This window comes from Callorhinus ursinus, unplaced genomic scaffold (assembly GCF_003265705.2).
Source record: "Callorhinus ursinus isolate GAN/ISIS: 27379988/994484 unplaced genomic scaffold, GSC_fseal_2.0 scaffold59, whole genome shotgun sequence".
NCBI classification, from domain to species: Eukaryota; Metazoa; Chordata; class Mammalia; order Carnivora; family Otariidae; genus Callorhinus; species Callorhinus ursinus.
This window is the reverse complement of record NW_027397121.1, coordinates 5,795,038-5,820,505: the sequence shown is the minus strand read 5'-3', so window position 1 is coordinate 5,820,505 and position 25,468 is coordinate 5,795,038. Positions and strand designations below refer to the sequence as shown.

The following is a 25,468-nucleotide window of genomic DNA, read 5'->3' as shown; positions in this document are numbered from 1 at the left end:
CAGCAACATAAGTAGGTAAAGCACAGGAAAGGAATGGAGAGAGAGAAGTTTCTGTGAGAAGGAAGGTAAGTGGATGGTTCCGGAGGCAATGCAAGCCCAGGCTGCGGAGCCCAGCAAAACAGGGTTCAGACTCCAGTCCTGCTGCACACTCTGAGTGAACCAGGCAGGCTGTTGAATTCTTCTAAATCCCAGATTCCTGTTGTAAAATAAGGATGCTGACGTTTACTGCACAGAATTACATTAGGGTTGTTGGAGATGACCCGTGGCAGGCTCTAATTGTCTCTCCCCCTTCTTTTGGCCTTCCTCCCTGTTCTTCTGCTTGTCTCTAATGAAGCCAGTTTCTCTGCCTTTGCACAATTTCCTGTCATGGAGATTAACAGCAATTTTGCAAACTCTTAGGAATGTTATGTTTCCTAAGAAGGATCATTTCTTTCATTCCCGTTGGTGGCGACCACAGATGTAGCTGAGTCCCCTTCCTAGCTGGTAAGCTACCCATCAGAAGTGACCCTTCTTCCTTAGTACTTTGGTCCAGGGGAGGTTTTATGCTTATCTCAAATAAGGGCTTTGGACCTTCATGCTTTCTTAGCTTTGAGATTTCTCAGAAACAAGTTTTATATTTGTAAAGAACTCCTGCCCCCTCCTCTTTGGCTTTTATTTTATTTTATTTTATTTTTTGCTCCTAACAAATAGCATTATTTCACAGAGCCACCAACTCTTAAGAGGTATTTAAATCTTATAAAACCTGGGTGACTTAAAATGGTTGAAGGAGGGAACTGTTGTACCTTTTCTTCCAATTAGGATGAAGCCTATTTGCTGAGTTCTTTTTCCCTCATTTAGGAAAGTCCCATATAGTCTACATGCAAGCCTGGGAAAATCCACATGCAGGTGGATGTATGACAGATGACACCCCTTTATGTTCTGGTAACTTCCAAAGAGCTAAAGGGTGAGAGAATAGTTGTGTAAGAAGCACAAAATAGTAGAAGATTAATAATAAGTGTGAGTGTCCTTTTCTGTATTCAAAGTTTTTTTTTTTTCCTATAGGGTCTCTTTTGCACAATAACATATTTATAATGAGCGAATCTGTTGCATTTGTAAAACAGAGACTCTAGGAGAAGCACGGGTCTTCACTTCTGAAATTTCACAGTAATAGCCCCTATGCAGAACAGGTAGTGTTGAATAAGGCTCAACATTTTACCATTCTCACACCTCCAGATAAAGTGCACTCATCTTTTCTCTCCATTTTATATATTACTTTCCAACTGAAGAATCCTTATGCATACCTTTTAGGTGAGAGGTTTGGAACATTGACTGTATTGGAGTCTGTATTCGAAGTTTAATGAACACGTATTGTAGATACAAGAGAGTGTTCCCCTAAAACAGTTGATAGCTTCTGGAAAAGGGATGAGACGGACTGTTATAGCCTGAGGCATCCAGCAGCCAGGTGGATGACCCGGGGTAGATCTGACAAAGTTTAAGGTACAGAGAGAAACTGGAGGATCTGGCATGGGATTAGGCCTTCAGTTGTCGACTCAGCTCTGCCTTAGTCAGAGTCATTTCTCCCCTTTTGACCATACTTTTTTCATATATGAGTTAAGGGAGTTGGTTTGGAGGCTTTCTTGTGTCCCTTCTGGCTCCAAAGCTTCTAATTCTTAGCATTCTGCTTGTATTGAGACAAAACAGACGCAGATTTGTAGGCCATAACGTGTGTGTGATTCTTGTCTTTAACCTGGTCATATCGACCAGTCAAATAGTGTGTGGTGGTGGTATTTTTTTCTTAAAGCTTAATGAGGTATACTTCACACATTATAAAATTCACCTCCTTAGACTGTACAGTTTAGTAGTTTATTTTATAGTATAGCCACAGACTTGAATAGACATCACCATAGTCTTAATTAGAACATTTTTATCACCCCCAAAAAGAAACTCCCATACACATTTGAATTCACTCCCCATTTTCCTCCAGTCTCCCCAGGCAACTACTAATCTTTTCGTCTCTGTGGATTTGCCAATTCTGGACATGTCACACAAACAGAAGATAAAAACAGATAAAAGAAGAAACCTGGGGGCGTCCGGGTGGCTCAGTCAGTTAAGCCTCTGCCTTTGGCTCAGGTCATGATCTCAGGGTCCTGGGGTCGAGCCCCGCATCGGGCTCCCTGCTCAGCGGGGAGCCTGCTTCTCCCTCTCCCCCTCCCATCCCCTCCCCCCACCTTGTGCTCTCTCTCTCTCTCTCTCAAGTAAATAAAATCTTCAAGGAAGGAAGGAAGGAGAGGGAGGGAGGGAGGGAAGAAGGAAAGAAAGAAAGAGAGAGAGAAAGGAAGAAAGAAAGAGAAAAAGAAAAAGAAGAAACCTGAGCAGCCTGTTTGAAATAACTAGAAAAAGTGATCCACAGCAGTCTGGATTGTGAGTCTTAGCATAATGTTTTCAAGGTCCGTCTATGGTATAGTGAGTATCAGTACTTCATTCTTTTTTATTGCCAAATAACACTCCATTGTATGGGGATGCCAGATTTTACTTACCCATTCATCAGTTGGTGAAAATTTAGATTGTGTTCATGTGTTGGTTATTATGAATAATGCTACTCTGAACATTAATGTACAAGTTTTTGTGTGGGCATCTGCCTTCATTTCTCTTGGAGTGAGTTGCTGAGTTCTGTGGTAACTCTTATTTACCTTTTTCAGGACCCGCCAAATTGTTTTCCAAAATGGCTGCACCATTTTGCAGTGCAATCAGTGTTTGAGGGTGCCAGTTTTTTCCCATCTTGCTAACACTTGTTATTGTCCATTTTATTTTAGCCATCCTAGTGGGCATAAAGTGATTTTTTATTTGGTTTTTCTTCACGGCTAATGATATTGAGCAGTTTTTCGTGTGCTTATTAGCCAATTGTATATCTTCTTTGGAGAGCTATCTTTTCAAACCCTTTGGCCACATTTGAATTGGTTATTTTTATTTTTATTGTTGAGTTAGAAGAATGAGTCCTTCTTGAAAGTTTTGTTTGGCACTATGGAATTTAAACGTGTCACTGATCATTCTAGCACTACTTTGATAGACTAAATGTCACTGGTTAAATGGATTTTTTTGAAGTCAGCTATTAGAAATGAAAGCTTGAAAAGATTTTAAATTCAGGGTAACAGAGGGGTCATGCATAGAGTGATGGGAAGAAGGTTGTTTTGGGTTTATACATGGAAGAACTGTAAGTTTTCTGGAAGCAACTGCCCTTCCTTTAAACACTTGACTTCCTTTGATATCATACCAGTGCCTGGTTTCTTCCCATCCTTTTGTGGCTTTGACTGACATCTTCCAAAAGAGTCTTCAAGGCTAGTGCCTTTGAAAAATATTAATGAATGAGATGGAAATTAATGCAGTCAAGCACTATTTTCATTTAAGGATATTGTGGGCTTAAAAAAAATATGGCAGTCAATAGCTGGTATTTTATGGGTGTTATTCCAGAAATTGTGGCTCTAGACTACTATACTGTGGTATTTGGAGGAATGAGCTGGAGAAAGGGAGAAGAATTGAAAAACCAACCAAATAACTGTGTATGTTGGAAATTTAAAAGCTGTGTTTTTTCTCTTACTCTCCTTACAAATTGAAGCATTTTCAAGAGAGTTGATGAGGAAGGAAGCCCTCATCTCAGTTCCCAGGAACACTGGGTGAAATGGGTTTTTTATTCACTGAAGTCTTTGGGGCTTGCCTACAGCTTGGTTAGCTTTAAATTATTTTGGCCTTACTCAAGGACCCTGTCTAGTTTTTGTCCATTTTCTCATTAGCATGTGCATATAGCTCAGGAGTCTTCCCTACATCCCCTCCCCCCTAGGACTTAATGCAAGGGAAAAAAAAATCCTTGCAATTTTGCCTCTTAGTAAGTATTGGAAACTGGGCTTCATGACAAGTTGGCTCTGAACCAAGCTTCCCTTGCTCTTGCACATGTGAAACCCGTTTCTTTTGGCTAAGGCGTTTAAAGGGAAAAAAAGGTGTCTGCATCTCAGCTAAAACAATCTTGTCTTACTCTCCTCTCCATTACCTTGCTTCTCTTAACCTTGTTCCCTCTTCTTCCTTCCCATTTTATTTTATAAGACTGCTGTGGATCACTTTTTCCAGTTATTTCAAACACAAGGCTGCTCAGGTTTCTTCTCTTGCCTGTTTTTATCTCCCTTAGAGCAGTGGCCACATGAGGCCATTTGCATTCACTCTGATAGAAGAAAATCTTTTGAGTTTTGTCCTTTCGACATGCTTAGGAGATCTGATTCTGTTTTCATGCTTCTCTGCACAGGGATGGGCTGGTTTACATTTTTTAATGCCCATCTTCTGAATCAGAAATGGGACTACCTAGTGTTTGCATTAACAACTGCCAAGATTCAATGTGGACCTGGGACTTTCTGACATTGTTGGACTCTCTTGTTTGTATTTGAGTTTGTGAAAGGGAACTGCTTCCAACAATAAGTCGGGGTCCTCATTCCTGGGGTTTTCGGTGTCTCCTATGTTTAAATCCTGGAGGCATAAAACACTTTAAATGAATATATGTTGTTAAAAGCCCCACTGGGTAAAACACACCAACATTTTACTATTAAAAGTGTCATTGATCTTTCCTATATCTCTCTGGCCACCAGGTGTGTAAGGAGAACCTTGAAAGAAGAAAGGTGCAAGTTACTTATCCCCATGAAGTGGTGATGGGGTAAGCCTGCCCCCAGCAACGGGGAAGGGGGCTTTAGGAACTTGTTTTAGAGTGCTCAGCACCCCCTACTCCGTAGTGAGGATTGAAGAAGTACACACCATAGGGAGAGAGGCAGGTGAGGAAAACATTGAAGGGGAAGAGGCTGTGCATATTTGGAGAAAGGCTACATTTTGCTGAATCAATGGGGGCATGAAGCAGTGAAGAGGAAAATAAGAATGGGAAGTATAAGTTGGGGCTGGACCATACAAGTCATCAGTCCTTCACCGAGTCATTTTGACCTCATTTTGAAGGCTGGGGGTGCTGCTGAAGGTTTTGGAGTAGCTTAGTAATGATTAGACTCTGGCTTTAGGAAAATTAACCTGGCAACAATCTTTATGGTGTTCATAGGGGGGAAACTAAATTAGGACGAGGTGCTAGGGCCTAAACTAAGTCAGTTGTCTTGTAGCCTTTACTGTTTTAGAATTTGGTCCAATATGTATCATGGACACTTTCCTTTGTCATTAAATTTTCTTTTCTTTTTAATATTTTACTTATTTATTTGAGAGAGACAGAGAGAGTGAGTGACTGAGTGAGGGGAGGGACAGAGGGAGAAGCAGGCTCCCAGTGGATCAGGGAGCCCGACCCTGGGCTTGATCCCAGGACCCTGGGATCATGACCTGAGCCAAAAGCAGATGCTTAACCAACTGAGCCACCCAGACGCCTTGGTCATTGAATTTTCTAACACATCATTGTTTTAAATGATGGTTTTACGTCCTCCTCTCCCACCTCAACCTACACCTCCCTCTGTAGTGACCTCTCTTCTGCTTAAGGCACCTCTCGACCTCCTGTTCTTTTCTTTTTTCCTTCAGCTAAGCTAGGAAAGCTCTGATGTCACTTATTCATAATTAAATAAAATGTAGTTGTAGCAAATGCATTACTTCTCAACCATTTTTAAAGCATATTTTAAGCCATTTATTTCTAATTGCAGTTTAATAGGATTTTTTTCTTAGAAGAATTTCAGGCATCAAGCAGATTGGGAACAATCCTTTTAGGCTTTTCAACTGGCCCTAAAAAAAAAAAAATCAATCTTATGTAGGCTTTTTTAGAATTAGGGGGCAGAGGAGGTCTCCAATATCTTCCCCCAAAAGAGCTTTCCTCTCCCTTGGGGAATGGAGTGAAATTGCTCTATGGAAATGCCCGTGTCATTGTACTTGTCCTGACACAAATCATTCTGCTCTTCATGTACACAGACATCTGCCCCTCAGTGGACAAATGTTTGTCACATGCCTTCGTGGCTGTGGTCTATGCCATGCCCATAACATACTCATTCTTCTCCCTCTCCGCCTAGAAGTGTGTTTCTGTCACATTTGAATTTTTATTTTTTACTTAGTTTTGTTTTCTGACTCCTGGGATACCTTAATGATTTTTACATTGTTGTTGTTTTTTGTTTTTCCCTCTCTGAGTTTGGAAGAGTCTGACAAATACATGTGTCTTTGAAATACATCTCATAAATAGCTACAATGTTCGGGTATAACTGGTTGTCCTGAGAATTTTGATTTTTTGTTTTAAAAACATTTGATTGTAGATTTTATAAGGTCTTAGAGCACTGCTTTTAGGTTCTTTGGAGGTGGCTTTTCTGAGGTGTAGGGGAGCCAGTTAAAGAATACCTATCTTGGGGCACCTGGGTGGCTCAGTTGGTTAAGCCTCCGACTCTTGGTTTCAGCTTAGGTCATGATCTCAGGGTGGTGAGATCAGCCTGCTTAAGGTTCTCTCTCTCCCTCTCCCCCTCTGTCCCCACCCAACCACTTGAGCATGCACACACACACTCTCTCTCTCTCTCTCTCTCTCTCTCTCTCTCTCTCTCTCTCAAAAGCAATTACCTGTCTTTAGTAGTTTCTGCAACAATTGAAAAGAGTGAAATACAGAGTCAGACAAAGACCAAAATACCGCTTTTAATACCAATAAAGGTGACTGACAGTTGTGGCCTTAATCTGCCACCAAGTGAGGTCACTTACTCTACGGGCTTATGGACAGGCTTACAGACTACTCACTAGCAGGATTGTCACAGGAGCTGCTCCTGAAGGGCAGGCTCTTTACCTCTGCCGATGGGACAGGTCAGAAAGCATGCCTCCTACAGCTGGGAATGGAAGTCTCTGACAGCTTCACTGGAGTGAGTTCACAAGTCTTCTCAACAAACTCACTTAATTTGATCCTGTGTGTTTCATCAGATTTGTGGAATTTGCTTGCAGATCTTGATTCGGTGGACATCTAGGTTGTAATATGCATTGGATACATATTATTATCACAAATTAGTCCAGTTTACCTTAGCAATATTATGATAGGCACTGGGGTGAAGTAAGCATTTAGTCGCCTTACTTTCAAGCAATCAGAAATAAAAAGAATATGCTAAGGGCAATAAATGCTGTGCATTTATTTATAGTATTTGTTAATGGTTTCCTCATCCTGCTTCAAAGAAATATCTGCAAAGTATATGATGGTACAAAAGTCAACCACAGCAAGCTTGAAGAGTCAGGAGTATTTTCTGTTTCTGTGGCCTTTTCATGTCTTGCTCATCTGAGAAACGGGACTGTTGCTCCCAGCTCTCGTGGGCCGTGGCTGAGGCCACTTGAACAGGCTTTGGAGGAAGTGCTGTGGTGTCAGCATAATGAGTTTTAGTCAGCTTGATCCTGGTTAGATGGCCACTTATGCTCTCATTTCCAGATTTGACTTCACAGGGACTATTCACTTATCTTTTAAGCCAAGAATAGTCCTAAGATAAGCAGTTATGTGGATTCAGAGCAGAGTGTGTTTTACACTGTCTGATGAGCACTTTGTGTCTCTAAAGTTGAGATTCCACAAAGGGAACTCTGGAAAACAACTGCCCATAAATTTGGAAGATAATGAAAAGATTAATTATACATTCCTTATCTCAGTGAGCACCCTGAGTTGACCGATACAGTTCACTGACCTGAAGATGGTTCCAAGAAGCCTGGAATGTGCTGTTTCACATTGTTTCTCTTGAGAAATGTATTTAATCAATGTGCAGAGCATTGGGGGCAAAATACTTGGTATGGCCTTTCTTGCTTGAGGCACCAATGGGAGTCTGCATGTGACATACACAATGAGGAGGAGAATTTGGAGGAAAAATGGAAATGAGAGATGATTTAATTTGTATCAGTCTATATAACTGAGAAATATCTTTTCCTGATGATTCTTGGTAGATCATCTTTTCTATACATTTGATATAAAATTGAGCCAAGATTAGGAGTGCTGTTGATCCTAACTTTTCTAAAACAATATAATTTTAAAATTATTAAAATAATACATCTTCATGATGGGAAAAGTCATTATAAAAATCTATAGTGTCTCTTCCTCCCTTCAATTTCTCCAGCAGTTCTATGTATATTTTTTTTTAGATTTTTTTCCCTATGCTTTTGCAAATGTATTCCATTTTTGTTTTGATAATGATATATAATCTGCAACTTGGGTTTTTTCACTTAATACATTATTGACATTAGTTAATTGAAGGAGTTTTTTTTAAATCACCAATGAGTATTGAGTCAACTAATCTTTTATATCTAATGAAAGGAACATATGATTTTTCTTCTTTAATATGTTAATGGATACATCAGGTTTTCCAATGTTCAACACCCCTGACATTCCTGGTATATAACTTTAGTCAGTCCTTCAAATTGACAGCTGCTCTTTCTTTAATGACATTTCGGAGATGTCACCAAGCAGCAGTGTATGACCTGGGCTACAAAAGCGAGAGGGGTGTGGTCTGACTTGTGCTGGGATGGGACTGAGCACACACTGTGGGAGCTGAGGAATTGAATTGAGATGATGTTTGTGGGCACTGTTCTCAGTGTCGTTGGTGGTGGTTAGAAGTGATACCTTATTAAAAAGAAAAAACGAAAAAAAGAAAAGGAGTGATGGTACCTTATTAGGGGTTAATGATATAATTAGTCTACAAAGTATTGGCTTCTAAGTAACATTGTCCTAGTTGTAACCTTGAGGAATTTGCATCCAGAGAGGTTTTAGCACTATGACTGCTTTCAATTTTTGGAGTTTATTATGTTTCATTTTCTTTCAGAGTCCTTTGGGGTTGTCTTAGTGGTCAGGTGGAATTTGTCATACCATTCTGCAATTAATTTATTTTGGTGTTTTTTGAGTACTAGGTCACACCTTGGTCATCTCATTTCTTTGAATCAGATTCCAAAGGAAAACATTCTCTACCAGCTCTCTCTAGAACAACTGGTGACTCAGCAGTACATGACAAAGTAATTGGAGATTTGCTGTGAACAGTCATCACAAGTGGCCAGAGCTCAAATACTCTTGGGTTTTATGGTCTAGATTTGAGGTTAGTAGCTTGAAAGAGATGTGATCTGTTGGCTTCTCGGAGCTAAAACAGTTTAAACATTTAGGTTTCATGCTCCCAATCTAAAGAGTGAGTGAGTAAGTGGGTGATCTCTACAGTTTCTTTTATCTTTGTAATATTCCGATTTTGTGTAATTGCATCCACTTCTCTTAGACTGATCCCTCAGTTGAGAACTGAAGCCTGCAGGCAGGGCATGGAAAATTAGGATCTTGACTTGTATTTAAGTTGTGTCACCCTTGTTGGCTTATGCCTCTTTTTATTCTGATGCTGATTTTTGTCTTCCCAGGTTTTGTACATTGCTATTTCTGGCATTAATGTTCATTTTTAGGGAGTGTGGGATTTTTTAACAGACTCGATTTTTTAATTTTAAATTTTTTTTAAGATTTTTATTTATTTAATTTGTCAGAGAGAGAGAGCAAGAGAGAGCACAAGCAGGGGGAGTGGCAGGCAGAGGGAGAAGCAAGCTCCCCACTGAGCAAGGAGGCCTATGCGGGACTTGATCCCAGGATCCTGGGATCATGACCCAAGCTGAAGGCAGATGTCCAACCGCCTGAGCCACCCAGGTGCCCATAGACTTGATTTTTTTAGAGCAACTTTAAGTTTATAGAAAAAATTGCTCAGAAAGTACAGAGTTCCTATATACCCCTTCCTCTCCTTCACCCTCACAATTTCCCCTATTATAAACACCCTGTATGCATGATATTAGCATCCTGACTGTGTGGTACTCTTGTTATAAGTGATGAACCAATATTGATATGTCATTATTAACTAAAGTCTGTTAGGGTTCATTCTGTATTGTACAGTTCTGTGGGTTTTGACAAAGCATAATGTATATACCCACCATTACGATATCATACAAGATAGTTTCACTGACCTAAAAATAGCCTGTGTTTCATCTATTCATTTCTCCTCCACACCCCCTGAGCCCCAGGCAACCACTGATCTTTTACTGTCTTTATTGTTTTGCCTCTACTGGAATGTCATATACAGTTAACCTTTGAATAACATGGGGGTCAGGGGTGCTGACACTCAGAAATCTGTGTATAACCTTTGTCTCCCCACAAACTTAACTACTCATTGCTCACAGTTGACCAGAAGCCTTACTGACAACATAAACACTTGATGAACACATATTTTGTACATTATATGTACTGTTTACTGTATTATTACAATAAAGTAAGCTAGAGAAAAAAATGTTAATAGAATCTTAAGAGAAAATACATTTATATTATTATACTATATTTATTTAAAAAAATCCATGTATAAGTGGACCTGCTCAGTTCAAACCCGTATTGTTCAAGGGTCAACTGTAGTTGGAATCTTACTATATGTAGACTTTCCAGACTGGTTTCTTTCACTTAGTAATACACATTTAAGTTTCCCATATGTCTTTTAGGCTTGATAGCTCATTTCCTTTTATCACAGAATAATATTCCATTGTCTGGATGTAGCACAGTTTATCCATTCACCTACTGAAGGATATCTTGGTTTCTTCCAAGTTTTGGCAATTATGAATAAAGCTGATATAAACATTCATGTGTAGGTTTTTGTATGGACATACATTTTCAGCTCATTTGAGTACTTCAAGTGCAGTTACTAGATCATATGGTAAGCCTATATTTAGTTTTGTAAGAAATTCCCAGACTACTTTTCAAAGTGGTTGTTATCACTTTGCATTCCCACTGGCAGTGAATGAGAATTTTGTTGCTGCATGTCCTCACCAACATTTGGTGTTGTGTTTCCGATTTTAGCCATTCTAGTAGGTATGTAGTGCTATTTAATTGTAGTTTAATTTGCAATTCCCTAATTCCCTAACTCAACATGTGATGTTAAGGATCTTTTCATATGCTTCTTTACCATCTGTATATCTTCTTTGGTAAAGTGTCTGTTCAGCTCTTTTGCCCATTTTTAAGTTGCATTGTTTGTTTTCTTATTGAATTTTAAGAGTTATTTGTATGTTTTGGATACATGTCCTTTATCAGATATGTGTTTTGCAAAGATTTTCTTCCAGTCTGTGGCTTGTCTTTTCATCCTCTTAACAGCGTTTTTCACAGAGCAGAAGTTTTTTATTTCAGTGAAGTCCAACTTATCAATATTTTCCTTCATGGATCATGCTTTTGGAGTTGTAGCCTTAGTCGTTGCTGAGCTGAAGCTCATCTATATTTTCTCCTGTTATCTTCTAGAAGTTTTATAGTTTTGCATTTTACATTTAGGTCTACAATCCATTTTAAGTTAATTTAAAAAAATATTTATTTGAGAGAGAGTGAGAGAGCACAAGTGGGGAGAGTTGGAAGGGACAGAGCCCCCACATGGGCCTCTATCCTAGGACTCTGAGGTCATCCAGGACTCTGGGACCATGACCCAAACTGAAGGCAGATGCTTAACCGACTGAGCCACCCAGGTGCCCCTAAGTTAATTTTTATAAGAGATGTAAGGTCTATGTCTAGATTCATTTTTTGCATGTGGATATCCAGTTGTTGCAACACCATTGGTTTTAAAGGCTATCCTTTCTCCATTGAATTACCTTTGTTCCTTTCTCAAAGATTCATATATTTGTGTGGGATTATTTTGGGGCTCTTTGTTCTGTTGATCTTTTGTCTTTTTTGTTGTTGTTGTTTGTTTGTTTTTGCTAATACCACACCATCTTGATAACTGCAGTTTTAATTGCAGTTTTGGTCTACTTCTTTTTAAAAGAGTCGGATACTGCCAGTCCTCCAACTTTGTTCTTCTCCCTCAATGTTGTGTTAGCTATTCTGGGTCTTTTGCCTTTCCATATGAACCATGGAGTCAATTTGTTGATATCCACAAAATAACTTGCTGAGATTTTGATTGGGATTGTGTTGAACCTATAGGTCAGCTTGGTAAGAATTGATCTTAATAATACTGAATCTTCCTATTCATGAACATGGAATGCCTCTCTATTTAGATCTCAGAGTTTTGTAGTTTTCTTCATATAGATCTTGTTCATATTTTGTTAAATTCATACTAAAGTATTTCATTTTGGAGTGCTAATTAATGTAAATGGTGTTACATTTTTAATGTCAAACTTCATTTGTTCATTACTGGTATCTGAGAAAGCAATTGACTTTTTTTTTTAAGATTTTATTTATTTATTTATTTGAGAGAGAGAATGAGAGATAGAGAGCACGAGAGGGAAGAGGGTCAGAGGGAGAAGCAGACTCCCTGCTGAGCAGGGAGCCAGACGTGGGACTCGATCCCGGGACTCTAGGATCATGACCCGAGCCGAAGGCAGTTGCTTAACCAACTGAGCCACCCAGGCGCCCCAGCAATTGACTTTTGTATACTAACTTTGTGTCCTACAACCTTGCTCTAATTTCTGAGTTTTAGGAGGATTTTTTGTTGATTCTTCAGGAGTTTGCACATTATCTATTTTATTTCTTCTTTCCCAATCTGAATATTTTTTTTTTTAAATTTTAAGTAATCTCTATCCCCAACGTGGGCTCGAACTCGTGACCCTGAGGTCAAGAGTTGCACACTCCTCTGACTAAGCTATCCAGGTACCCCCCAATCCAAATACTCTTCATTTCCTTTTTTTTTTTTCCTTTTTTTAAGTAGGCTCCACACCCAGCATGGAGCCCAGTGCAGAGCTTGAACTCACGACCCTGAGATCAAGACCTGAGTTGATATCAAGAGTCAGATGCTTAACCAACTGAGCCACCCAGGGGCCTTTATTTTCCTTTTCTTATTGCATTAACTAGGATTTCCAGTATGACATTGGGTAAGAGTGGTGACGGGGAGACATCCTTGTCTTGTTCTTGATCTTAGGGGGAAAGCATCTAGTTTCTTACCATTAAGTATCATGTGAGCTATAGATATATTTATTCTTTATCAAATTGAGGAAGCTCCTCTTCATTCCTAGTTTTCTGAGAATTTTTGTCATGATTGGGTGTTAGATTTTTGTCAAATGCTTTTCCTGCATATCTTGATATGGTCATATGCTTTTTCTTCTCTAGCCTGTTGACATGATAGATTACATTAATTGATTTCCAAATGTTGAACCAGTCTTGTATACCTGGACTAAATCCCACTTGGTCATGGTGTATAATTCTTTTCATATATTTTTATATTTGATTTGCTAGTCTTTTTTTTGAAGATTTTTGCATCTATGCCACGAGAGATAGTGGTCTGTAATTTTCCTTTCTTGTAATATCTTGGTCTGGTTTTAGTATTAGGGTAGTGGTGGCCTCCTAGAATGAGTTAGGAGGTGTACCCTTTGCTTCTCTTTTCTGGAAGAGATTGCAGAGAATTAGTATCATTTCTTCTTTAAATGTTTGGTAGAAATCAGTGAAACCATCTGGGTGTGGTGCCTTGTGTTTTGTAAGGTTAATTTTTGAGTCAGTTTCTTTAATAGATATAAGCCCGTTCAGATGATCTGTTTCTTCTTGTGTGAATTTTGGTAAGAATTGGTCTACTTCTTTTTAAAAAAAAGATTTATTTATTTATTTGAGAAAGAGAGAGAGTGCTTGAGTGCGTGGGCCAGCAAGGGGAGGGGCAGAACGAGCAGGAGATCTCAAGTAGACTCCCTGATGAGTGCAGAGCCCTACATGCAGCTCTATTCCAGGATCCTGATCATGACTGGAACCGAAATCAAGAGTCAGACGCTTAACTGACTGAGCCACCCAGGCGCCCCAAGATTTGGTCTCTTTCATGTAAGTTATCGAATTCGTAGGTATAGAGTTGTTCATAATCTTTTATTATCCTATTAAAGCCCATGGGATCAGTAGTAATGACTCCTCTTTCATTTTTGGTGTTAGTAATTGTGTCTCCTCTTTTTTTCTTGGTTAGCCTCGCTAGACATTTATCAATTATATCGATCATTTCAAAGACCAGCTGGGAGGGTGGGATTTTAGTTCATATTACAGTTAAGAGCCATAATAAGTCTTGACTTTGAGTCAATCTCTACATTTTTGCCCGTAGTTGCTATATATGTATGTGCACAAGGGCATAAGTATTAGGATCTAATACAGAGATATCATTAGAACTTTTTAGGAGTCCATAGATTTTCATTAATAAGACTAAGGCTTTCATTATTAACAGAATGGTGGGTCAGGGAGAACAACTTTGCTTGCTGGCTCCCTACGCTAGCTATGTGTCGTTGGGCAAGTGGCTTCACCTCTCTTTAGTTTTATGTACTATTCACCTCTCTGAGCATGTTAAAATTTGTAAAATGCAAGTTCTTATTTTACTATTTAGAATGAAAAATAGAGCTAATATAAGGTGTCTAGTATGGTACCTAGTAGACTCTTTTGCAGCTATTGTACTTCTAAAAGACAACATCTATTAGACTCATCAAAGATTCTCTGGGTTTCTTCATAGTCTAGGCCTTCGGGAGATGGTAGGCCTTTCCTCTTATTCATTGATATGTGAAGCTGTATTTCTTCCCATATAGAGTTTTTGGTTGTTGTAAATGGCTGCCTCTTGACTTGTACATTTAAAATTTGAGAAGGAAAAAGCTGTTTGTGGGAAAGCCCTCCAGTTTGGGAAACTATTTTCTAGCTTTCATGGTCAAGTCTCTTATTTCTGATTGAGTAGATACTATACACAGCATGGCCTTGCTTTTTCAGTCAGGTGTTTTGCCAACATTCTTAGTCATCCAGAGTGAGTGCTGATTTTTGGCCAGACTCCAAGGACAGGGTAGTTTTTTGGGAAAGTTAGGAAAAGAATTGGGCAAATAGCACAGATTTGGGAGGCTGAGTAAATGCAGATCTCAGTAGAGTTCCTGAGACAGGCTCTGGGATTAAAAAGATTGAAACTTAGTACAAGTAGAGACCAAAAAAGTGAGAAAGCCTGGACTTAGGTAAAGCCAAAGTTTCATTGTTGTTGTTTTGTTTTGTTTTTAATTTTCCAAAGTAATGTGCGTTGTTCAGCTGTTTTCACTAATGGAAGTTGCAACTAGGTAGCTACAGTGCTTACTAAATTATGGAGAAATGACTTTAAAAATTAGTTTAAACAGAAAAGCTTAACATAGCAAAATTCAATCTGTATAACCTGTTAAGTATGTATTTTCAGAAATAATTGCCCTATTTTCGTTAAGAACAGAATGTAGTTTTTAGAAAGGAAACCCATCTGCTTGGGGAAGTTACCTTGGCTACATAGAATGAAAACAGAGGAGGTTACTAGTAAAATGATCCTGAGAAGGGGGTGGTTACTGACTCTCTTGGTTCAGGGTAAATGGTGGCACTTGAATAAGAAGTCTTGGCCATTGACTAGAGGCTGGGGGGCCCACGGTTAACCTCAGCCAGGAGATTACTTTCTGCACATCAGCGCCCTCAGAACGCTCTAGCTTCCTCTGCAAACCTTATGGACTTCACCTCACCTCCTTTCCTTTCACCTGATCTCACAGTACCAGACCATTCCTCACACTGGGATTTACCCATTAGCAGGATGACTCTGAGCCTTAACAATGAGGGTATTTAGCTGTGTGCTGGACCGAATGTTCAAGCCTCTTGGTAGGTCACCTCATGAAGAGAAGAAGTAAGAGGAGAAGGGCAGGGAAGGTGATGGAAGGAGAGAGCTGTGGACAAGTATCATATGAGGAAGAAGGTTTATCCTGGCAGGTGGTATACTAAAAATAACATTTCACAGGAAGACAGAAGGCTTCCAGTTCAGTCTGGTTCAGCCATTTACTAGCTGTTTCTTCCCCTCAGTGTGTCTCAGTTTTCCCATCTCTAAAGTAAAAGTTTTGGGCAAGATGGTTTTAGGCCCTAGAGATTGAGAGAGGAATAAAACAAGGCCCCTGCCCTTAAGGAGTTCATATTTTGATGAAGGAAGCAGGCTGGGTGTAAGCAAATAAAGTAAACAGAGCATTGTAATGTTTTAAATAGAGGATTATAAAGAAAAGACGTGGATAAAGTTAATTCAGCCTGAAAAGCGGGATGACGTTTCTCTGGGACTTTGAAGGATGTTTGAGATTTCACAGAGATTAAGATAGGGTGAATCAGAGAGAATAGCAAGCACAAAGACAGGTGGCACATAGCTGGAGCCCAGGGTGTGTACAGGAGTGTGTGTGTGTGTTGGGGGCGAGCCAGAAAGGTAACTGGGGATAGCTTGGGAAGATCCTTATCACATGGCAGGCTAGGAAGCTTTTCCCAGAGACAAGAGAGAGCTATCAAAAGCTCTTGGGGAGGAATACCTGATTGTGTAGGTCTTTTAGAAGGTTAATAGTGACAACATTGTAGAAAGTGTTTTTTTGGTTTTTGTCGATGGAGGGAGACTTCAGGCAGTCGAGATCATTTTGGAGGTTATTTCAGGGATAAGGCAGCGACTTTGGAAATGGAAAGGAAGGGACAAATTTGTGAACTGTTTTAGGATCTGGAATATCTGGGATTCAGTAACCCCCAGTTGACTCACTCACCTCGCCTACCTCACCATTACTTAAACTAGTGGTACATAACCATTATGGGCAATTCCTACAATGTCTTCTAAAATCTTACTAGCCTTTGAAATCACTGACCCATTTGGTCTCCTCCCCTGGGGACCGGTACTGCCCTCATTTGAGCAAGCTTGTTCTTAGCCTTGGTAATTGAAGAGCTCCATTCAGAAGCAAATGGGAATAATTGATTTTCATCCTCCAGAGGCTGGAAAAAATCAAAGACCACAAGAGGTTTTTTAAAAAGGAGGCCAATTCCAGAAATAAATTTTCTCCATACTCCTTAAAAGAACTCTTAAGAATCTCATAAACAGAAGCCCATGTCCTTGGAATAGATCTGACTTCACTTAAAAAAAAAAAAAAGGGAGGTGTGTGTGTGTGTGTGTTGTTAAAAATTGTTTTGTTAAAACAGTAAGGAAGACTTTATTTAAGACCACTGCAAGGGGAGAAATATGATGCTCCCCTCCAAATACAATAGGGACTAGTAGAGATTTATAGCCAAGAAGCAGGGTGAGGGGTCAGGGGATGAAAAATTACTAAGAGGAGGAGACAGGAGGGTAGGGGGATTCTTGCTAAACTGACCTAACAGGATTCTTGCTAAAGGCAGGCCAAGGACTTAGCACAGGTGGGGGATGAGGAACTTTATCAGATGGGGTGGGGTGGGGGAGCTCTTGTTAAACCTACTTAACAGGATTCTTGCTAAAACTTGGCTGAGCAGTCCAAAGACTGGATGGGGACCAAGGTCAAGGCCTAGTTGAAAAGAGTACTCTGAGGAACCTGAGTAACGTTTGGTCAAGGAGAGTGTTTGTCAGTTTGTGTGCCGTGTGTGTGTGTGTTTGTGTGTTTTATTACAAAAATTAATGCATGCCTTACCCCCCAGAACTCATCAGTGTTAACAATTTGGTATGTAGCCGAGGCTTAGAAAAATACACCGTTCTAACAGAAATGAGATCACACTGTACATACTGCTCTGCAGGTGCGTTTCTCACGTCATCTGTCTTGCGTGTTTTCTCATGTCAACACGCATATACTGACTTCTCATTCTTTGGAATGCCTTGCCTTGCTTGAGATATTGATGCCAAGCCCTTATACTTTAGATTCCAGTTTACAAGTTTTTTCATATACATTCTCCCATTTATTACATAAAATAACCCTCTCAGGTTAGGGATAGGGCAAGTGACATCTCCATTTGACATAGAGATTAGGTGATTTACTAGAGATTTTGCAGCTAATATTTGTTAAGTCCAGGCTTTACACATATGGGTCAGTTTTATGTGTGGAAAAAAAATAACTTTGACATTCAGCTTTTTTTTTTTTTAAGATTTTATTTATTTATTTGACAGAGACACAGCGAGAGAGGGAACACAAGCAGGGGGGTGGGAGAGGGAGAAGCAGGCTTCCCGCTGAGCAGGGAGCCCGATGCGGGGCTCGATCCCAGGACCCTGGGATCATGACCTGAGCCGAAGGCAGACGCTTAATGACTGAGCCACCCAGGCACCCCGACATTCACCTTTCATGTTAGCCACATTCATAATACTATTTTTGTTTGTGGTACTTGGGGCATTTAGGAAATATATGTGGTATATATAGGACCTGGAATCTGCTAATAAATTTCATTTGAGGTGTTCATCCCTTTTGCATGTATTACTAACTTCTATATTTAATTTTTTTGTCATTTTAATTTCCTTAAACAACAAAATAATCATCTTGAATACCTTAAGATTAAATGAATTCAGTCAGTTTGTATTTTTCATTATAATGTTCATACTTTTAGTAGTTACCTTAAGTAATGAAGTTTGTCACTAATTGAATTTCTGGAAATGTTAATGGGAGTCTTTCAGTTAACTACCTCTACTCATTTCCCTCTGGAACCCATTTCCTACCTAGAACATAGTGCCTCTCTCTCTCAGCCCTCTTTATTGGTTTTCTATGACCCTGGTGAGAAAGAAAAAGAGCAAGACAGACTGAATGAGGAGTGGGGGTTGTGAAGCAGGGCGGAAATGAGAGAATATGAGCTATGGGGGAGTCATCTTATTCAGGAATGAGAAAAACAGTGGGGAGAGAGCATGTTTCAAGAAGTTGCATATAGCACAGTGGTTAAGATTTTGGAGTTAAACCCAGTGTCACCCATTCCAGCTCTATACCCCTGGATAAGTTATTCACCTCTCTACTTGTCAGTTTCCTAGGGTTCTCTTGTTGGGTTCTGGTGAGAAGTAAATAGTGAGTTATTTAATCCACTTAATTAAAGTACACTTGGGTCATGGCAAACATTTAATGTTAGCTGTAGTTTCTAGGCCTTTTAGAGTAAAAAATTCCAAGAAATGGGTCTCAAAGTCTGGATGGAGTAAAGTGACCATATAATTTATTGTCCAGGCCAGGATGCTGTTAATAATTATTCTGGGACAACAGATATAAGCCAAGATTTATGGTTTCCCTAAGGAAAAGGCTTCTTTGTCCCCAAACGTGACTGATTAAGGCAACTTGCCTTCCTACCTCAGCTCAGTGAAGCCTCTGGACTTTTCCAAGCCAGGGAGCAGATCATTTTTTTTTTCTTCAAAGATTTTATTTATTCATTTGTCAGAGAGAGCACGTGAGCACAAGCAGGGGGAGCGGCAGGCAGAGGGAGAAGCAGGCTCCCCACTGAGCAGGGAGCCCGACTCGATCCCAGGATCCTGAGATCACGACCTGAGCCGAAGGCAGATGCTTAACCGACTGAGCCACCCAGGCACCCCATGGGAGCAGATCATTCTTATAAGCACTTCTTCAGACACACACACACACACACACACACACACACACACACTCTCTCTCTCTCTCTCTCTCTCTCTCTCTCTCTCTATCTCTCTCACTCACCAAACAAGAGAAGAAACAGTGCTTTTTCTTTCTAGGTAACATGTTATGTTAGGGTAGAATGAGTCTGTACATACACCTAATAAAATTTGTGCAGTATTTTTGACCTAAGAAGTAATTTGATAGAAGATATTTGAGTTCTTCCAGTTTCTATATCTAAAAACTACCATACCTCTCTTTGAGTACCTAGGCCCCCTCATGCCACTGAGGCGTTGATTTCTCTTCCTCTCTGAGCATAAAGCATGTGCCAGGTACAGCGCTTTCTTAGCAGTGAGCATATGGCTGGTAAACATGGTTGTTTGTATTCTAGTGAGAAAGAGCATCAAATCCTGGCAAATAGAGAGCTCTAAACCGAAATCGTTGTAGTGAGGGCAGAGTAAAAGCAGCTCTATAAGTAGCTCATGAAGAGCCAGCCGTGCCTGGCCTGGGAAGGAAAGCAGGGAGTTCTATGAGGAGGAGAGCTTTTTGCTCAAGCTGTATAGAAATTGAAGAGGTAAGTTGGAATGGGGGGTTGGGGAAGAGGCAGGAAGGAGCCCAGTCTTCCAGGATAGGAGACCCTGAGTGAAGAATGCAGAAAACCACGAAGTGCCTGCTTTTCCAAGATGACCTTGGTTGCAGTGGGATCACACATTCTCCCTGCTGTCACAAAGCCCTTTCGTTGTCCCTTGTCTTGCTAATGGAATTCCATTCGTCCCAGCCTTCCTTTGAGTTCCCTTAGCGTTTGCACAGTTCTTTTATAACACACATCACATCGCTTTATAATTGTTTCTGTGTCACTGAAGTTCTTTCGAGCAGGGACTTGGTCTTATTTATTGCAAGGTACCTAGACTAGCACAGTGGCATTTCCCCTTCTTCCCTCTGGGCGCCAGGTACTGTGTAGTTGCTGCTTGGGAAGGTGGCACAAGAGAGGCACCGTCCCTGCTGTCCTGGAGCATGCGGGATGAGAGCTGTTTGTTTTGCTCAGTGACTGAATGCATTGCCTGAGTCACCAGTAAGAATCAGAATTTTGAACTTGGGAGGTCATTTTTATGCAGTTCAGCAGTACCTTTTTCGGAAACAGTGTTAAGAAGCCATCCCAAGGTAAATTGAATCATATAAAAGATAAGGGCTCCCAAAGTAATAGTGTAAACCATGGGGGAAATAGGTTTGTAAAAATTTGATTTATACATTGGTCCTGCTGAATACCTTGTAGTAACAGCAGAGAACTCCTGGAGTGGCGTTTGCTTCATGGCAGCGTATGTCCTAGGTTGTCACGTGCACGTCCATAGTGAAACGGCAGTTTCACTGTGCAGCCCCTCATGCTGCTGCTCAGATCCCCCTCCCTGCTGTACGCCTTGGTGGGGAGGCAGCGTAGGCTTGCCTCAGGAAGCAGTGACTGGAAACAGCCGCTCTTACAGTGAATGTCCAAGCTTCACAGTCTCCCTGCTCTCAAGCAACTTGCCGACAGGCGTGTGGTGTTGCGTGTGACCACACCAGACTAGACACAGAAGGGCCCAGAATAGAATATTGTAGAGAGCAACATTGGGTATAACCAGTGTGTCTATTCCGAACGCCGTTGTCCTTGGCAGAAGGCAGGGGAGCACTCTTTGCTGGCTTTGTGGCCCAAGGAGGCCATCCTTCCAAGTTAATTGTGTGAGTCATGTCAGCTGTGAAGTTAAAAAGGCGCATTGCCTTTCTGCTTGTGTTTCTCTCTCATGAGGAAATAAACCCTTCAAAGTCCCTGCCTCTCATCATGCTCGAAACACAAACACATGGCCACAAAAAGCCAAGATTACCAGAACTATACATTTCATAGTTGACAAGGGCTCATCCAACCTGTCATGTAGTGTCAGATTCATTTCTGATGTTCTTACCAGAAGGCCACTGATACACACCTGAGTTCCTTTCTGGGAAAGCAACCATTTCCAGCTCTTAGCTCTCTGTAGCTGTCTCATCCATATTTTGGATTATTGTGCTTATGCTGCTGTTTCTTGATTTTTAAGTTTTAGGCATCCTCTCTCAGTCTGTTATGAAGAGGTTTTAGCTTTCTTGCTCTCTGTCAGTCCACTGCCTCTTCATCCTTCAGATACTTCACAATCTTTAGTTATGCCAGTATCTAATATTTGTGTTTATATTATTATTTTTTAACAAGCTTTATGTTTATATTATTAAGGCTATTATTAGTATTATTCACTTGCTAACCCAATTAGTATACTACAGCCTGATCTTTTTTTCCTGTACAGTGCACTAACTGCCTCTCTTGTTGGTTCTCTGAGTTTCCAATGCCCAGCTCACTCTTCATTCCCAAACTACAACCATAATTTTGAAGTCCTTAAATGTTACTTTCTACATCCCAGGCAGGCACATCCGTTGATCTTGTCAGTTTCATTTTCTCCCGCAGGCAGGCCCCTGGAGCCCTTCGTCCTCCAGCCACGCTTGAGGCTTGTTGCATGGCTGATCCCCTTTGCCTTTTTTTGGCCCCGTTTCCTGGATGCCTGTCTTCCTCTTTCTTGGTTTGCTCATTTATTTGGTAGAGCATATCCTACAGTCGCTTCCTGATCAAAGGGTGTGTGGGAGGTAAAATTTGAGACCCTGCATGTCTAAAAATATCTTTATTCTCTTTTCATACTTGACTGATAATTTGTCTGCTATAGAATTCTAGGTTGGAAATCACCTTGCCTCTGAATTTTGAAAGCATCGCTCTTTTGTCTTATGGCTTCCAGAGCTGCTATTGAAAGTTCTAATGCCACTCGATCCTTTGTGTGTGAACTTTTTTCTCCCTGGAAAATGTGTTCTCTTTATCCCATGACTTCTGAAATGTATTCTGAAATTTCACAGTGTGCCTTGGGGATGGGTCTTTTAAAAAATTATTCATTGTACTGAGCATAGGATGGATTCTTTCAACTGGAAGTTCATATCCTTCAGTTCTAGGAAAATCTCTCAAGTTGTTTCTTTGATAATATTCTCTCTTCTTTTTCGCTTTTCTCTGGAACTCTTGGTCTTCTAATCTGCTTATCTTTTCTCGTATTTCTTATCTTTTTCTTTGGTTATACTTTTTAGAGATTTACTCAAATTTATCTTCTAGCTCTTTGATTGTGTTTTTATTTCTACTATTATTTTTTAATTTCCAAAACCTTTTCACTGATTGTTGCAGTTTTTTCTAATCCCGTTTTTGTGTGATAATAGTTTGTTGTTGCTTTTGTTTGGGGTTGAGATTTTATTTGGTTTCCTGTTTCTGTTCCTTTGAGTCCCTTTATTCTGTTTTGTGCTCTGTCATTTCATGTGGAACACCTGCCTCAAATGTATGGTCCTCTTTGGTGATCATTTTCATTTAAGAGCGAGTCACTAAAGAGCCAATTGCATGATCTGGATAGAGGTGGGAAGAACTTGGCAAGGATGGCTTTTATATCATATAGGGTGATTGGGCAGGAACCCACCTGCTTTGATGGGGAATGCCCCAAAGTCAATATCTATTGAATTGTTCTGTGGAGTCCTTGGTCCAACCTTCTGTTTGGGAGTGGGGGTGGGTCCGCCAGCATTCTGGGAGCAGAGCTGAGATCATGTCCTTCAGGATGTAGACTTCCTTTTAGGGCTTCTGTTTTCAGTACAGTGCCTCTCTCTGCCTTCTGCTGTTCCTGATGTCCCCAAGGCTGGAGCCCATCTAATTCAGTTTCTTCACAGAGTAGATCTACCTTCTCTTGCCTGGATATGGTGAGTAATTGTCTACTGGCTGCCCTAGATGGGACCAGAGATTTAGTGATCTAACACCTCCTTATAAACAGAATTTTTTTTTTTTTTAAAGATTTTATTTATTTATTTGAGAGAGAATGAGAGATAGCACGAGAGGGAAGAGGGTCAGAGGGAGAAGCAGACTCCCCGCCGAGCAGGGAGCCCGATGTGGGACTCGATCCCGGGACTCCAGATCATGACCTGAGCCGAAGGCAGTCGCTTAACCAACTGAGCCACCCAGGCGCCCATAAACAGAATTTGTATCAAGTTTTTGTTTTCATCCCCTCCTTATCCCTGGCCTCATGTACCACCTGGTACCTTTAATCCCTTAGCCTTCTCAGGGTATATGTGTGTGTACATGTAGAGCCTTCCCAGGGTATGTATGTGTGAAGGCCAAAAAGGCATCCCCTTGTATGGCCACAGGGATTCACTTTCTCAGTTCTGCTAACTTCTCTACTTTTCATTTTCCAAAAAATGTTGATTTTTTTACGTTCACTGTTCTCTTTCTCCTGTTCTTGTTTGTTTTTACTTGCATTTTAATGGGGTTCAGGGGTGAGCAGAAATAAAATACATGTTCAGTTTTTCCCAGTTAACTTGATTTTAGGGGAAGTTGCACTGTTTTGGAGGTTTTGTGTCTACTTGTTTCATGTTGGTAAGTTTTGTCTTTTTCCAGAGATCACAAGCTTCTTTGACAATGGGGATAGTTTCCTGGGCTCCTTGTTATCTCTTCTTTTAAACCTCAACAGTTAAGTATGTAGAAGGCATTTTAGTAAAGATATGTCAAATTTGTTTGAGTAAGATGAAGTCTTTTTAAAATTAGACTGGCTTTGGATAATGTTTCATTGTGTTGGGAAACTGCCAGCCCCTCCTGAGGTTCAGAGAGAAATCTGCCTTGGCCGGGAAAACTCAAAGAGGAAAATAGCAAAGGCCTTTGGCAGAAAAAGGCTGATGAGACAAACTCCTGTTTAGACCTTAATGATTTCATGAAACTGGATGGAAAACTGCTCAGAACCTCTCTTACCCCTTGTGTGTATTGCCATTGCTCTCTCTTCAAAGAGCCAGTGCTAGAGAAGGCCCTTTCCTGACTTGGTGCTCTCAGAGTCTTTGACCTCCTGAGAATCAATGCAGGAGGAGACCCACAGAACTCCAAGTTGTTTTCTCTCAACAATCAAGTTCAAGATCCTGGAAAAACTGGAAAAAACATGCACTAGCAGTCAGACATGAGATTTTGTTTCAGTGCCACATGAATTAGCTATATGATGATGAGCAAGTCATTTGAACTTCAGTTTTCTTACCTATAAGATGAAAACAACACTCTGTACTTTCCTACTCCATAATATGGTTGTAGGGGTCAAATATGGGGAACACGCATGCATGTAAACACTTGAACATTATCATTTTAAACTAACTATGTAACCAACACAGGGCGTTCCAGACCCTCATATGCACCTGCTGACTGGACATCTATGTGTGGGAGACCAAATTCATTTCAGCCCTAACTAATCCAATACAAAACTTTCTCTCCCTCCTCTCTTTTCCTCCCCTGCCTCATAACATCATCATCACTAAACAGAGCGACCCTGGTTTTCCTCCTGAATTTACTCTCATTGTCCATGAGTTTTTCACTTCTCACCCACTCCTATGCCCCCACCCTGATTTAGTCCCCAGATTCTGTCTTGTCCATTGATTCTGTCCTTTTTCCTCTGTCCTCCTTACGACCGCCTTCATTCCGGTCCTCACTTCATGCCTGAATTGCTTACTTCCAGCCGAGCTCCTTGGATCTGGTCATACACCTCTTCGTCTCCATCATCTACACAACTGCTTAGCATAATGATTTTTTTTTTCCAAATTCTGAACTATATCAGGCCATCACAACAGCATGGTGAATAATCAGTTAGCCATCTAGGCTCCCATCTTCCAACTGTCAACAGAAGGATTTCTCTAAGACATACATCTGATTATTCCCCACCCAGAACTTCGGTAGTTTCCCAGACCCTTCATGGTTTGGCTCTGCCCGCCCCTCCTTGCTCTCATCCGCCATCCTTTCACTCACATGCTCCGGCCCCTCACAGTCACTTGTCTGTGCCCCAGTTTGCTGAGATGACTTGGGAGACCTTGAATTTAGGTGTTTCCTCTTTGTTTCTTCTGTCTGGTGGATTCCTTCTAAGCTTTAAGGCTCAGCCCCACTATCTCCCCTTCTGCAACGCCTCCCATATTTCCATTTCCCTATAAGCTACCCTGTGCGTACTTCCTTCCCAGGATGTCACACACCGTTCGGTATTGTCATTTGTTTACTTGTCTGACTTCCCCACTCTACTCAAGGGTGGAGACTGGAGCACCCTGGCATATGGAAGGTATTGCATAAACATTTATTGAATTGAACTGGATTGGACACTTGGCCGGCCCACTGAGATGCCATTACTTGTCTGCGTAGAGAAAGCAGTTAAGTAGCTGGGCAACCACATGAAGCAAGCTGACTGCTAGCAGAGAG

General features: G+C 40.7%; 1 protein-coding gene across 7 annotated transcripts in view; it reads left to right on the top strand.

Moving 5' to 3' along the window:
- The window catches only part of ANKS1A (ankyrin repeat and sterile alpha motif domain containing 1A), a 176,345-nt gene that overhangs the window by 39,695 nt on the left and 111,182 nt on the right, over window positions 1–25,468 (top strand). Inside the window, exon 1 of one of the 7 annotated variants that reach the window (XM_073884772.1) lies at window positions 4,645–4,672. The exons of the other annotated variants lie outside the window; for them this stretch is intronic. Coding sequence (XP_073740873.1) covers window positions 4,668–4,672 — 5 coding nt within the window. The 5' untranslated portion in view covers window positions 4,645–4,667. Of the gene's footprint in view, window positions 1–4,644; window positions 4,673–25,468 lie in introns of those variants that run through there. 7 annotated transcript variants of the gene reach the window in all.